General features: G+C 42.5%; 1 protein-coding gene across 1 annotated transcript in view; it reads right to left on the minus strand.

Annotated features, from left to right (window-relative positions):
- Window positions 1–15,804, minus strand: part of LOC311228175 (uncharacterized protein) — a gene marked incomplete at its 5' end in the record, with an annotated part of 85,444 nt that overhangs the window by 23,041 nt on the left and 46,599 nt on the right. Inside the window, 8 exons of the mRNA XM_084314086.1 lie at window positions 651–810; window positions 4,225–4,254; window positions 5,291–5,351; window positions 5,517–5,585; window positions 6,080–6,121; window positions 6,239–7,612; window positions 7,776–7,940; window positions 15,495–15,673. Coding sequence (XP_084170212.1) covers window positions 651–810; window positions 4,225–4,254; window positions 5,291–5,351; window positions 5,517–5,585; window positions 6,080–6,121; window positions 6,239–7,612; window positions 7,776–7,940; window positions 15,495–15,673 — 2,080 coding nt within the window. The remainder of the gene's footprint in view (window positions 1–650; window positions 811–4,224; window positions 4,255–5,290; window positions 5,352–5,516; window positions 5,586–6,079; window positions 6,122–6,238; window positions 7,613–7,775; window positions 7,941–15,494; window positions 15,674–15,804) is intronic.

Raw genomic sequence — 15,804 nt, forward strand, 5'->3', positions numbered from 1 at the left:
GTCTTGTTTACACCAGGGTCCCCCATTTTAATAAAGATCTACTGTCTGCAGCACTATTACTCAGTAGTAGCTACTCATTTATATATTTTATACCCAGTTTAATCAGCTGCTGTACATTGGATATCACTGTTGCACTTTACTGCTACTTTTGCACTCTGGTTGGATGCCAAAACCTCTTTTTGTGGTGCTGTATGACGACAATGCATTTGAATCTCTCTCTCATGATGTCATGTATGTTGTGTATGTCATAAATGTCACTAGCTACTATGAATTGAAAATAGGGGACCCTGATGTAAACAAGACAAACGTCTTTCTCTGGTTTGCATCCCCTTAACAATTGTGTGTATTGAGCCGTACACTACTGTATTGTACCCATTCTGCAATCTGTTAAATAAAGTTTTCATTCATTCATTCTCTCTCTCTCTCTCTCTCTCTCTCTCTCTCTCTCTCTCTCTCTCTCTCTCTCTCTCTCTCTCTCTCTCTCTCTCTCTCTCTCTCTCTCTCTCTCTCTCTCTCTCTCTCTCTCGCTCCCTCCCTCTCCCTCTCTCTCTCCCTCTCTCCCTCTCTCCCCCTCTCTCTCCCTCTCCCTCTCTCCCTCTCTCTCCCTCTCTCCCCCTCTCTCTCTCTCTCTCCGTCAGGGTCTCCTCTACTTTAATGCCAGGCTCAGGATGCTGGAGAAGCGGCAGCAGTGGGTGCGGGAGCGGCGGGCCGAACACGAGCGTCTGAGCGGGGAGCTGGCGGAGGCCAAGCAGCGGCTCATGGTGGACCCGGGGAAGTGGAGCGGAGAGTGTGCTCCCACTGCTCCCCCCTCTGATGGAACAGTCCACATTCATTCATATGCTCCCCACCGCTATCCTCCCCGATTTCAATGTAACGCGGAAGTGTTGCGGTGGTCTATGTAATAGCTCAAACAACTATGAGCCCACAATGTCTGTCACTAATTTTTTGCCAATGAACCATCTCCAAAAGGTGCCAGTCGATGACATCACAGGTTAATGAACCATCTCCAAAAGGTGCCACTCGAGGACGTCACAGGTTAATGAACCATCTCCAAAAGGTGTCACTCGATGACATCACATGTTCTAGTCTCTGATTTCCTGCTCAGGAAGACGGTTGTCTGTGTTTATAGATACTTGACTTAACCGTGTCCAACAATCAGAACAGCACATAGCACACAATGTCAATTCAGTTTTAGGGTGGATTTTCCCTTTAAATCGTTGCCCCCCAGTCACAACAATGCAGGCGCACGGAATCACGCAAGAGATTAAGCGCCATACGTTATATTTATGATTGGAATTGAGCCCGTTTTGGATATTGTATTCATGTTGAATCTGCAGCTTGTTATGCCATGGCATTTAATTATATCGCTTTTCTGTGGTAAATATATTGCAGGCTCTCTCTCTCTCGTTACCAGGGTACCTATAATATATAGATATGAATCCTTAGGCACACATTAAAATGGAATCAAATTATAATAATAATCAGGGCTGTACCAAATAGTTTGAAGCTTCATTCATAACGTTGACATTCAAATTATAAATCAACATTATAATTATATATTTTTTTATTTATTTCTTTTGTCTATTCATTCTGTTTAAACCAAGGGGGTTTTTCTTCACAGTTGCAGATAAAGATTAGGCTACACTAATATTATAGTATTATATAGTATATGACTCATCATAAAATGTTTAATAAAACATTTATTGTAACTCCTTCAAGCACTGCAGACACAAGTGGTTTCCTTTCGACGGGTTTATTAAAGGCTTGGTCCTCCAATCCACCGTGAAAACTTAAACAGAAACATATACGTTGCGTCAGGTCAACACAAACAATAATATACACGATATGAAAACAATACATCAGAAAAGCAAAATACAAACAAACATTAATTACCTCGTTGGCTGCATGCTACATAACAAAGGGGTCTTGTTCTTCTGTTCTTGGTAACAGTCTTAGTGGTACACTACACATAGTCGTACACTCTTCGAATCTAGAGAGCCTGTACAACTCGTCTCTGTCCTGCTGCTTGCTCGCAGGTGTTTTAATGAGTCCCAGTCTCCCAACATCCCTGCCGCTTGCTCGCAGGTGTCTTAATCAGACCCAAATGTAACAACACAACAGCAGCCTAACGGGACACCACATATGACCAGACGTCAAAATGAATATATTATAAATTGTAGCAAATTAAATAATAAAGAAAATAAGAAATGAAACATAAATACATTCTCAAATATTACACTTAAACTGAAATAACATAAATGATGAAACCATATAATGGCCACAGTTACATTTATCATAAATGATGTAGCCCGTCTGCATCCGCTCGGCGCTCCATCAAGACGTCACCATCACTTCCGTACCAACCGTGAGCCCTGATTGGATTATTTATGTTGACGAAACTGACGAGTTATATTCATTAAAGAAAGTTAATTTAATACAAAAAAAACAAATTTGATCAGATGAATCACTTTATTCAAATTGAGGATTTTGTTTGAGGATTATTATATATATTTTTTATGATTTCATAAAATATGTCATTCAAAGCTTCGTTTGAAAACTTCAATAGAAGCTTCGAATGTAAAAATTATTACATTTGGTACAGCCCTAATAATAATAATAATAATAATAATAATAATAATAATAATAATAATAATAATAATAATAATAATAATAATAAAGCACAAATGTTATTTGGCCTAAGTCTATTTGATATTCAAGGTTTGTAAGTAAGAACCAGAGGTGGGGTGCTGACAGAGCAGTGTGATGTCACCGGCCCAGTTTACACTATGCATACAAACTCACCTCCACGTGTGAGCTATTCACCTATTGCAAATGTTCTTTTTTAAATACAACTGTATACAGACATTCACTGTTTAGCTACTGTAGATACTGCTCTCACGGTGTCTCACACCGTCTCCTTTAGCGCTGAATGGTTATCTCCAGTAGGAAAGGTCGCTCTCATGTTAAACTTGCACAAGCTCACACGTCCGCCATAAGTAACGACGATGCAAGTGTTGTGTAACTTTGCTTGAGAGTGTAGCGTGTTTCTAAATAAAAATGTTAACCGGTGCCGCGTTACGTACTTAGTTTGAGAGTGTAGCGTTCTAAATTAGTCGGAGCATTAATAATCATTCATCTTCTCTCACTCATCCGTTGCCTGTGTTGAATTCATTAACCTTTTAAGCAAATGATCTTTGGAACACCTCTCTTTTGTCCTTCTTAAGAGGCATTCTTCTCAGGCCCTTTTTCCAAGACGCTGCATGTGGAATTTTGTTCCTTTTTTATTATTACATTATGCACTTGTGTGCTTTCCTACGGCTATGTGTGGTTTTACCAGAATAGAGATGAAAAAAGTTTTGCCAAACACATTTTTAAAGCAATGTTGATCTGGTAACACAAGACCTTTAATATATAATAAATAATTTTTATTGTATTCGGTTTTATACTGTACGGTTTTATAATTATTTGTAAAGAGTCTGAAAAAATAATGAACGTGTACAGTGTCATGGTTTGCCTCATCTCATACATGTTAATAAAGGACATGATCTTCTTGCTTCAGTTAAACATGGGTATGGACGTTTCTTTCTAGTTTTTTTATTACTTTATTTTTTACTTAAACATCCCTCAATATTGATCTGACTTTCACAACGAGTGTCAACATCCATCATAACAAACACATTTAAGATAAGATATTCCTTTATTGATTCCTTTATATACTGATAATATATATATATATATATATATATATAGATGTGTGCAGTAAATATAAATATATATACGGTATATACAGCACTATTGTACATGCTATCATACATATGGGTAGACTATAGTATGAGGTAAGTAGTTATGATTATTATGATTAGGTAGACACAAATATTGTTGCAGTGATTTGAAAGTGTCGTATATTCTATGTACATTTCTAAGGATTATTCACAGTGCATTGAGGTTGCTAACTGGAGGGAAGAAAGACAGAATGATAGAATGGTCCCCCTCTGGCTTAGCCAGCAAGGAATAAACGTGCAGCCAGACAACAACGTTTCTAATTCAAATTCAGATGATTTATTGCCGCGGGCCAAAGGTGAATAAAAGGTTGTTTACATACATACAGGGATGATTTCATATTAAAACAGGCTGTACAAAGGATTGTTGAGGTGTGTATCATTAGGGCCCATTCACAGTGGTTGCACAATTAGAAAGCTCATGTGTTGGAAGTTGAGCCGGAACGTCGGGATGAGGGGGTAACGTTGTACACATCTGGAAGAAAGAACAAGGCACATTACATTACATTACATTACATTCGATTAAAATGTATTGTCATCATACAGCACAAGTACAGTACAACGGAAATCTAGTTTGACATCCAAACAGAGAGCAAATGTAACAGTAAAGTGCAATACAGGTGATTAAACTGGGTATACAATACATAAATCAGTACTACTGAGTAATAGTGCTAATCAGATGTATGTACAGATATAGATGTAGTATTAATATGTACAGTGATGCAGGTATAAGACACTATGGTAGTAAGTCATACTGGCCAGCAGCGTAACTAGTAAGAGTAGTTAAGGGATATGTACATATATAGATATAGTATTAATATGTACAGTGATACAGGTATAAAGACACTATGGTAGTAAGTCATACTGGCCAGCAGCGTAACTAGTAAGAGTAGGTAAGGGATATGTACAGATATAGATATAGTATTAATATGTACAGTGATACAGGTATAAAGACACTATGGTAGTAAGTCATACTGGCCAGCAGCGTAACTAGTAAGAGTAGGTAAGGGATATGTACAGATATATAGTATCTACAGATATGTAAAAAGGATTATGCAGGATATTATATCCACAGACAGGTGTATAGAGAGGGGGAGAGGGAGAGGGAGAGGGAGAGGGAGAGGGAGAGGGAGAGGGAGAGGGAGAGGGAGAGGGAGAGGGAGAGGGAGAGGGAGAGGGAGAGGGAGAGGGAGAGGGAGAGAGGGAGAGGTTTGGTGATGGTGGGGTTAAACGGTAAATGTCAAAATCACCCCCCCATGCACCCATCCCCCGCCAAGGTACAGTTTTTTCCCCTTCGGATGTATATTATTTTCTTATGATCTCTTTTTCTTACACAGTACCGTATATATTTGTATGTCTAAACAGGACAAAAGTATTTCTCTGGTCTGCATCCTCTTAGCAGTTGTTAGTATTGAGCTGTACTGTATTGTACCCATTCTGCAATCTGTAATTAAAGTTTTCAATCAATCAATCAGAACCAGAGTTCATTCAGCTAGACAGTGTGGTCTTACTTCCTCTGATTCTTCGGAAGAAGTTCTGCACAGCGCTTGAGGATGATCCAGCACTGGTGTTCTATAGATTGATGCATAAAAACACAGATACATAATTAACTGGGAATGAAGGCAAATATCATTAGTAGATCATTTATATTTATTTTCCTAATTTGATCATGTGTGACAGTAGGGCATGTTTAGCTTTTCAGAACATCGAAAATGAGAAGAAAATAAACGTGGTTACCGTGGTGCGACCTTGGTTGGACGATGATGTGTTTGCAGATTGGCGCCTTCCTGCGAGTGTTTGGAGAATCTACAAGAAGAGACCAATCGTTTAGTTTAACTATTTATTGAACACTTTAATATAACCATAGAAAATGGTTGAAATAACTTTCTATAGGGACGCACCAAACATTTTGGCTGATACCGATAACTGATATTAACATTTCTGTTATGGCTGATAATAACCCATATTACCATAAGACAGTAGAGGTGGAGTACTTTATTGTCCAAAGATGGTATGTTAGAGTGTTGTGTTCACTCATAGATGAGGTTGAGTAGTTTCTTGTGATATATCACATTCACACTCCAAGTTATTTAGATTAACTTCACAACTGCAAACACATGGGCTGACCAAATATTCTTTTAAACAGACTTATATGGTTCTTCAGTGCAATGGTTCATATATCTGCCCAGTTTTGCTCATCGGACTGATACCAAGTTCAAGTTTACCAATACCAATACCAATATAGAAATCACAGATACGGTTATGGTCATCGATATATAGAGCAGTCCTAGTTGAAATACCTTTTTATCAAGAAGTGTTCCAAACACCAGAATGAAGAAACCCTGTTGAATTACAAAAAGCCACCAGTCATCATGTGAGAGATTGCGTGTCTTCTATATTATAATTTTACACTCATCATTGTATGCACTAATATACAGTATATATATATCCAAAGCTACCTGTAGTGAGTTGAAGAAGGCAAACAGTCCTTGGATTGCAACATTTGTTGGATCCACCATGGTTCCAATTCCAAGACCCCAGGTAACACCAAAGATAGGCGTCAGAACAGCGAGCGCTCTAACGATCACCATCGCAGCGTTCCTGTCCTCTGACCCCGCCACACCTCGTCTTGTCATCATTTTAAAAATCATAAAAATAAGGATGAATATATTAACGACCACGATGGTCATGGCCGGTATCACAAAGGCCAGGAGTGCTTTTGCCTTGTACCAATCGAGCCAGCATATTTCACCGTCCCTGATGTAGGCATTTCCGGGGGCAGTGGACGCCACAGTGACAACCGCGATGATAAGAGGGGCTCCGTAGCCCACCGCGAAAGCTATACCCGCCATGGCGGACCTCGACATCTGGGAGAAGACGCTCATGGTGTGGAGTAGCAACCCTCCTGTGACCAACATCCAGAAGAACATGGCCAGGTAGAAGAAGTGGATGAAGAACGTTGCCGCATTACAAGGACCAAACGGCGTGGGGTCTTGGTCCGATATGGCCGCTCCGACGAGGAACCAGATGTCCGCGATCAGCAGAGACACGGCGATGTTCACGATGGCAACGTGCCGCAAGTAGGACGTGCTGTTCCTGGTCACGGCCTTCCAGACGCACGCCTCGATGACGAGACAAACGACTAAACTTCCCAGCGATAAGGCCACTCCGATGATTGTAATGTAAAATAAAATCGCTGCGACAATTGGATTGTTTGAGACAAACGGTGACATGAGCATGGAGAAGGTGGTGAGGTGGTTGCAGTTGCAGGTGACTATGTTATCTATATCAGACACAAACGTGCACCCCTCATCATCCCATCCACCCAGATTATTGAAAAGACTGAAGTTCCAGAAGACACACTGTGGGCTCTCTGTCAGTGAACTGTTCAACTTGTCAAACTTGAAGGTTACATTGTTAATCGTTGCGTTGACCTTGATCAGCAAGACAAAGGCATTGATAACGTTATCATAGACCGTTTCGTTGCTGGTGCTGTTGGCGCTGCCGACATCGAAGCTGCTGTTCCTGGCGGGAAGAATGTTATTGAGGGAGGAGAAGGTGATGGTGGTGATGAAGAGGTTGGTGATGTTGGTGTCAGGGATGTTGATGACAATGCTGGAGTTGATGTCTGCATTGAACGAGTTGTTGAATGTGGTTCGGTTCAGTATGGTGCGCTCTGTTTGTATAGCAAACTCCCCATCAAGCACATTCGTAATCGCCTCCAGTGAATCCAAAAACGTTGAGGCGAGGTTGCGGGTTTCATTTGCATTCAGAGTTACCCAGGAGTCTCTCGCCTCGTCGGAGATCAGGACATCAACCGTTTCCAGGATATTCTATGGATTACAGAGATTTAATTGTAAAGGTGGAACAACGTAATACATCTTTATATCAAGATTGCATGCAAAGCACATGTAGTAATGAAGTGCCAACCATCTCCAGCATGATATGTTACAGTGGTGTATTGCAGTGTATATCAATGAAGGCTTTTCAACTTACTTCCATGACAACTTCACTGACTTTCGTGGTAACATTTGCAATCGTGTCCAAGATCTCAACAATTGAAGATATGGTCGTAGTGGAATCTGTGATGTTTTGTTGTAAACCTACTGATGCGGTGCTAAGGTCGGCAACAAACTCGGGGACGTCCTCTTCTTCTAAAACCTAAAGGAATTAAACAGTTTGTAAGGGACATCGTACACTGCTAAAAACAGATACTTTTTTTAGACCATTTTAGCCTCTTAAACATCGAATGGGCAGTCACTCGCGCACGTGCACGTCGGAGCACTTTGCCCTCATCTGCCGGCTCTGGACTGCGTTTTTGCCGATCAACCAATATATTGTTGGAAAATAGAATTTGCCGAATTTGACTAGTGCCTCGGAATCAATGGCAGCGGACGACCATTTTGGATAATCATGTCAAATGAACAAAAATTACAAAAACCTTTGTAAAACGCAAGTTTTCCATGGGATTGTTATAAACTTTGGACCTGTACTGTAGATAAGACTTCAGGCTATGGAACCGTTATGTTTCCCAGCTCCTACCTCTCAGCTGGAACTCAAAAACAGGCATCTGGCAACAAGTAAACAGACATGTGAGTAAACAAAACGTTTACTTCAGTGTGTTCAAACCTCTAACTCTATTACATTAGCACTCAGAGTGATTCTTCTTTTTGTGGACGAAAGTTCAGAATGTTTCCTTTCAAAAGAGACCAGACTCATGCATGTGCTATAAGTATAAAGTATAATAAATCTCACATTACTTTGGGTATGCAATCGTCAGGCATGTTATGCAAAACTAGCCCCTTTTTTGCACGATGCAGTGGTGGTTAGCGGCGGTTAGCAATTATAGCAATGAACTATAATTAATTACGTGTCATACCGAACACGTCTTTGTTGGAACTCTAATCCGTCCGTCTGCAGTCTTCCCATTCTACCGCTTGGTGACATGTACGCATGGTCCGAGCTGTGCGTAGATATATGCACAATCTCAAGCACACGTTCAAATTGATAAATCCCACACTTTGCTTAGAAATGATCGTACGCACGGTATACACACATATCTGTGTGTATGCAGCATTGATAAATGAGAGCCCTGGTATTCTATATTCTATAATAATATTTCAAATAGCATGAGTCCGGATGGCAGAATTCAGTACTGTAACTACAAAACCTTCTGTTTAATCATCTTCCCTTTATTAAATTTCTTAGATTTTCTGTACACGTGATCTCAAAAAGGTACTGAACAAGCTCAGTAGCAGTTTTCCATGTCTGGTCATTTTTAGCATGGTGTTATTCACTGTCAAAGATGCAAAGACAAATCATAATTTATATTCTCCTTTGTTTCATCACAATTTAAGCAAGCCTAGTAATAGACACACTATTTCTGACACTGGGAATACATTCACTGAGGTCCATAGATACCAAGAACATGCAAATGGACCCTTGTAGAAGCGGAGCAATCTTCCATTTACTTAGGTATGTATTTTTAGGCGGGCTTAACTCAATCTGTGCCATCCACGTATATATACGTGTTTGCTCGACAACCGTTGAATGGCAATCACGTATACGTTATTTGGTCCGTTTTCCTTTTTTTCGATTTTAATATTCTATTCAGTGTCACAGACCTCTATGTTGCAGTTAAAAGGCATACTGGGACCCGAGGGTGCAGTACCAGCCAGATCCTGCTAGGTGGCAGTATCGAGAGTGCAGTAAACCCTGTTCCAGACTGTGTGTTACATCTAAACCCCTCCAGGCGGAGAATTTTCATCCAGGCAAGCCTAGCGGTTTACCCGATCACATTGAAACGTGTCCAGGACACTCGATGCATGTGTTGTGCCGGATTATGTCGGGACATCAATACTGGAAATCACGATCAGACAATTGGAATATTCTTTTTGGAATAACCCAGATCAAAGGTAAGGACTATCTGACGTCAATTCCACCTTGATCCTACAATGATTTCATATCGATCCAGCTGATCAGCGTGTGTGGTGTTCAAAGCGAATGCCGTTACTGGCGATCAAAACATCAAAAAACGCCCCCCCCCCCCCCCCCTTTCATGCATTCATGATGAAACATAATACCTATTATATACATTTGATTTGGAAATAGTAGCGTGTCCAGGGATGAAACGCCAATGCTTTTAACAGAATTCACGTACCGCCCTATAACTCAGCTTTTCAGGAATTATCCCGGATCACTCCTAAATTATACAATATTCACCACGGGATAACGTGCAAACGTATACATGAAACAATTATCTCTTTTTTGCATGTACGACAGAAGATACTGACTGTCAAATGACCATAGTATTCAAGTCAAGTCAAGTCAAGTCAAGAGTTTTAATTGTCACGGCATACAGGTATACAATGAAATGTGGCTGGTCTTGCCCGCGACGATGTGCAATACAGTGGTACAACATATAATAGAATCCAATAAAAATACAGTGGTACAACATATAATAGAATCCAATAAAAAACAACAGTGCAATAAACAGGTAACATGGTGTGCCATCTCGGTATCTGTACATAGTATTTACAGAGCATATAGGACATGCTAGGTAGCTTTAGTAGTGCAATACACTGTTCTTGTTGTTTTACTAATTTAAAGTGGCCTTTCCTCTGGCCATAAGTGTGCGTGTGTGCGGCATGAGTGTTAAAGTGGCTGCTAGTGTGTGAGCGTGCTCAGCGTGCGTGTCTTGTGTGTGCTTGTGTGTGGATAGTTCAGTTTTCTGTGTCTCTCAATGTTCATTGTTCAAGGCTCTGATGGCCTGGGGGAAGAAGCTTAGCCTAAGCCTCTCCGTCCTAGTAGCTGGGGTTCGCAGGCGTCTGCCTGACCTCAACAGCTGGAACAGGCTGTTATTGGGGTGGTGGGGGTCTTTCATTATCCTGCAGGCTCTGGATTTGCACCTCTTGTTGTATAGAGCCTGCAGGGTAGGTAGCGCAATACCCGTGGTACGCTCGGCTGAGCGCACCACTCTCTGTAGGGCCTTCTTGTCCTGTGCCGTGCTGTTCCCATACCAGGCAGTGATGTTTCCGGTCAAGATGCTCTCTACAGCTCCTGAGTAGAAGGACTGGAGTATCTTCCCCGATACTCTGAACTTCCTTAACTGTCTCAGGTGGTAGAGGCGCTGCTTCGCTTTCTTTACTACTGTGTCTATGTGTGTTGACCATGTCAGATCCTCTGAGATGTGGACCCCCAGGTACTTGAAGCTGCTCACCCTGTCCACGGTAGCCCCGTTAATCATCAGTGGGGTGTGTGTCTCCTGCTGTCCTCTCCTATAATCCACGATCAGCTCCTTGGTTTTACCAATGTTCAGGAGCAGGCTGTTGTCCTGGCACCAACGTTCCAGTACCTCAACCTCCTCCCGGTAGGCCTTCTCGTCGTTGTCCGAGATCAGCCCCACCACCACCGTGTCATCTGCGAACTTCACTATGGAGTTGGAGCTGAACTTGGCCACACAATCGTGTGTGTAGAGTGAGTACAGCAGGGGGCTTAGAACACAGCCCTGGGGGGACCCGATGCTCAGGGTGATGGTGTTGGAGGTCTGACCGACCACCCTGACCGCCTGGGGTCTTTCACTCAGAAAGTCCAGTACCCAGGCGCTCAGGGCGGAGCTCAGACCTAGCTCGATCAGCTTGTCCACCAGTCTGGTGGGGACTATGGTGTTGAACGCTGAGCTGTAGTCAATGAACAACAGTCTCACATAGCCCCCCTTCTGACGGTCAAGGTGGGAGAGAGTTCTGTGCAGTACCTGGGAGACCGCGTCGTCAGTGGACCTGTTTGTCCTGTATGCAAATTGCATAGGGTCCATATCACTGGGGAGGGAGGCACAAATGTGGTCCTTGACCAGCCTCTCGAAACATTTCATGACCACAGAGGTGAGTGCCACCGGTCTGTAGTCATTTGGACCTGTTGGGGAGGGTTTCTTCGGTACAGGGATGATGGTAGACATCTTGAAGCAGGCAGGGATTGTCTCCATAGCTATAATATAGAATATAGATATAGCTCTACAAACAAGGTGACGCACCCCTATCTTTAAAGCATGGCCCAGTCAGAACGGGATACGGGTAATGGCTGGCAGTGAATGAGTTAAGAGGTTAAGAGGTTAAAAAAGAAATAAATTACATTCTTAGACAATGCTCTGAGTTTTTAATACACAGGACGAGACAAAATGACTACTTCCATGGTTCTAGACCATTTACTCGCAATGAGAATCCGTGCGAGCGATACATTTTCGGATATTCCCTCAAATCAGAACTCAACTAGGAGTAGTAACAACGAATTAAAAAAAGATGAATGACACCTGCAGATCATTTTACTCGCATGTATATAGTTCAGAGGTAAATTTTGATCAATCTAAATTTAAAAGGTTTACCAGCGGGCTTAAACTACCGAGGTTATCCGAGGAGGAGGCCTGGCGAATTGGGGGAGCCGATCACTCTTATCGAACTTAAAGAAGCAATCACTGAGATGCAGAGGGGCATAGCAGCCGGCCGGGATGGAATCCCACCCGAATTATACTTAGCATTTTGGGACCCATTGGGCCCATTGTTACATGAGATGATTGAACACTCCATTGAACAAGGTTTTTTTCCCCGAGGGATGTAAACATGGTTCTTATATCTCTACTACTCAAAAAGGACAAGGATCCGAACGACTGTGGTAGGCTGGTAGCTATAGGCCCCTAAGTCTTCTTGGTGCCGACCTTAAAATATTTGCCAAAGTCTTGGCCCGCTGTCTACAAAAGTATATGACGATGCTAGTACACTGTGATCAAACCGGTTTTATTCAGGGGCGCTTAGCCGCGGAAAACCTAATAAAAGATTATTGCATGTAATTGACAACAGTAAGAACAATATAACTTCGGCCACAGTTCTGTCAAAAATTAAGTGTAGTAAAATAAGAAAAATAGTGACATTTCATTGCCCTCTCGGAGGGGGGGAACTCAGACTAGACATTGCCAAACAAATTACAACTAAGGACAATGAAGGACAACAATGAATACACATGTCAAGGGAGAGGGGGGGGTGGGGTCAGAGAGCGGAGTAAGTAAAGTAGCGGGTGAGGAGGGGGGGGCAGAGAGGGGAGTAAGTAAAGTAGGGGGTGAGGAGGGGGATTGAGAGAAGGGTGGGTTGTGGAGTGGGTGAGGAGGGGGATTGAGAGAAGGGCAGGTTGTGGAGTGGATGAGGAGGGGGATTGAGAGGAGGGTGGGTTGTGGAGCGGATGGCTCACAGGTCAATCTCATGTGATTAGGAGCCTAGATTATCCACGAGCAATTCCCAGATGCTATTAAACTGTGAGACTTCGATGTGATCCACGGTTGAGATTGTTTCCTGTGATATGTAATTTGAGAGAAGGCCCAACCATTGCCCAGTATTAAAAAATTGTCTTGTCTTCCAGTTTAAGAGGATAGTTTTCTTGGGGACAGCTAGGGAAACGAGCAGGGGTTTGGTGTTCTGGATTAATAAATTGATAGCAGTAGTATCCCCGAGTAGGCAGAGGGAGAGGGAGAGAGGAATGCTGCAGCTCATGACCCGGGATAGTGTATTGATGACGGAATTCCAGAAGTCTTGAACAGGTGGGCAGAGCCAGGTGGCAACTACCGGCCGACATCCCTATAGTTGAACACTTTAAATACCTAGGCATCGAGATTTTCCCCACCCTAAATCAGACAATTAGATATAACTTTACAGGCACTTATAACAAAATACTCCAGGATCTCAATAGACTCATTACAAGCCCGAGCATCCATATGAAAATGAACATACTGCCCAGGATAAACTTTGTTAGCTCAATGTTCCCCTTACCCCCTCCAATTGACCACTGGCGCAAGCTACAAACTATGATATCTAAATTCCTCTGGAACAACAAACGTCAGAGAATCAAAAGAACGTAGGAAACAGGATGGGGGTTTAGCAATCCCTGTTTTAAAATTATATTTATGGTCCTTCTCACTGAGACTCAGATAAGCTGGTTTGACTCCGAAATTGCTGTGTCATGGCGTACCTTAGAGGAAGCAGTAGTCTTTCCGCAAAGATTACAAGATGTACTGTAGTATACTCCAACACCCCTATCGCAAAATGTCAATTACAATAATGGTCCTATCATCTTCCATGTGATTCAAACATGGCGTAATGTACAGAGGTATTGTGCTGTCAAGTGCCCATGGAACCTCGACTCTCCAATATTTCATAACCAACAACTACTTATTGGGCATAAACCCATTAACAACCCTCAGTGGGAAAGGAAAGGATTTCACTAAGGAACTAAGATATTTTTGTGACCCCCCCCGGCGTCTCCTTCTTCTTCTACTTACAACTGAGGGCGCATGGCGTTCCGTGGCCTCAAACACTACATCCACACCCGATTTTTTGCTCATCAGAGACAGAACAACCTCAAGAGGGTTTGGCTCAGATTTCTATATACTCTTAATCAAATCCACATATAAAAACCTATCATTAGATACAGTCTGGCGAGAGGACATAGCCAGAACTAGACCCTGAGTTTGACTGGGATGATATTTGGACTAATGTTACATTAGCTTCCCGTAACCCTAATCGCCAGCAAATACATTTAAATTATATTCATAGAACGTATCTCACGCCTAGGAAACTGTGTGCTATGGGGTTGGTGGCTGACTCTCGTGCACTTTGTGCGCTCTGAGGGCCACTGGCACTTATATATGTTTTGGGAATGCCCACCGGTAGCTCGTTTCTGGAAAACTATAACAACTAAACCTTCAAACATGTGTAACCTGACAATCCCACTTACAGCAGCAACGCTACTCCTAATTTATATTTCACTGCTGCTGGCCTCCATGTAGCAAAAAAGAATAGTTCTGGCGGGCTTTACAGCAGCCAAGAAACTGATAGCCATGAGGTGGAAACAACCTGAGAAACTTACGAATGATCAATAATGGTCTCTGACACTTTTGGATATAATTCATATGGAGATCTCCACGGTTCGGGTGATTAAAGTTGGGCAGTCCAACATTGAACTATGGGCCTCAGCGGCAGAGAAAGTTAAGGCCATGATCTAGCGGCGAAGCGGGGTCGGGGTGTTGGTCCTGAGGGGTCCTGGGGTGGGGGTGGGGGAAGGAATGGTCTTTTTTTGTTGTTGTTGTTTTTTGTCAAATGAATGTAGTTTTATAGATTTTTCCATCCATACGTTCCCGTGTTATACCGTGGTGAATATAAGTATGGTTTTAGAGCGGTCTAAGGTAATTCATGAAATGCTGAGTTATAGCCCTATAAGTCAATTCCTGCATAGACGTTGCCGTTTCTTGCCTGTACACGCTATTATTTCTAAATCAAATCTATATCATAGGTATTATGTTCCATCATGAATGCATGAAAGGGGGGGGGGGGGGGGGTCATTTCTGATTATTTGATTGTCAGTAGCGGCATTCGTATTGAACACTAAAAACGGTTATCAGCCCCGGAGACGTATGGCCATTACACAGGCTTACAAAGATACAAGGTTACAAAGGGTGCTCGATACCGCCGTCTAGCGGGATGCGGCCGGTATTGCACTTTGGCGACCTCAGACTCATTCCCTACGGTAACACAGAGGTCCGTGGATGAATAATGAATAAAAATATCGAATAAAGGAATAAATGACCAAAACCCAGAGAAATCTCGGGTCTGGCGCCCGACGCATGGCGAGTTAACCCGGGTCTGGCGCAGAATGTGTTAATAGAGAGGCTTTCTCTACCTGGGATTGAGTCAGAAGATCGTTGATTTCTTTTACGATGCAGGTGTCTTCCAGGAGCCTCCAAGTTCCATTCTCCACGCAGACCGCGGTCCTGCTCCCCTCCTGGTCACGTTCACATCCTGGCTTCGACACGTCGCCTTCTCGTCCACTGCCATATGGAGTATTGTTGCAGACGGACTCTTAATAAGAGAGGGTCGTTTCAAACACGACGAATTCATTAATAAATGAATAATAGTATTAATAAAAAAAAAAAAATCTCTTTTAGGAGAGTGGACAAAGACGTCGTCGTTGTCACATAACACGTTGAGTT

The sequence above is a fragment of the Notolepis coatsorum genome (assembly GCF_963971535.1).
Source record: "Notolepis coatsorum genome assembly, chromosome: 5".
NCBI classification, from domain to species: Eukaryota; Metazoa; Chordata; class Actinopteri; order Aulopiformes; family Paralepididae; genus Notolepis; species Notolepis coatsorum.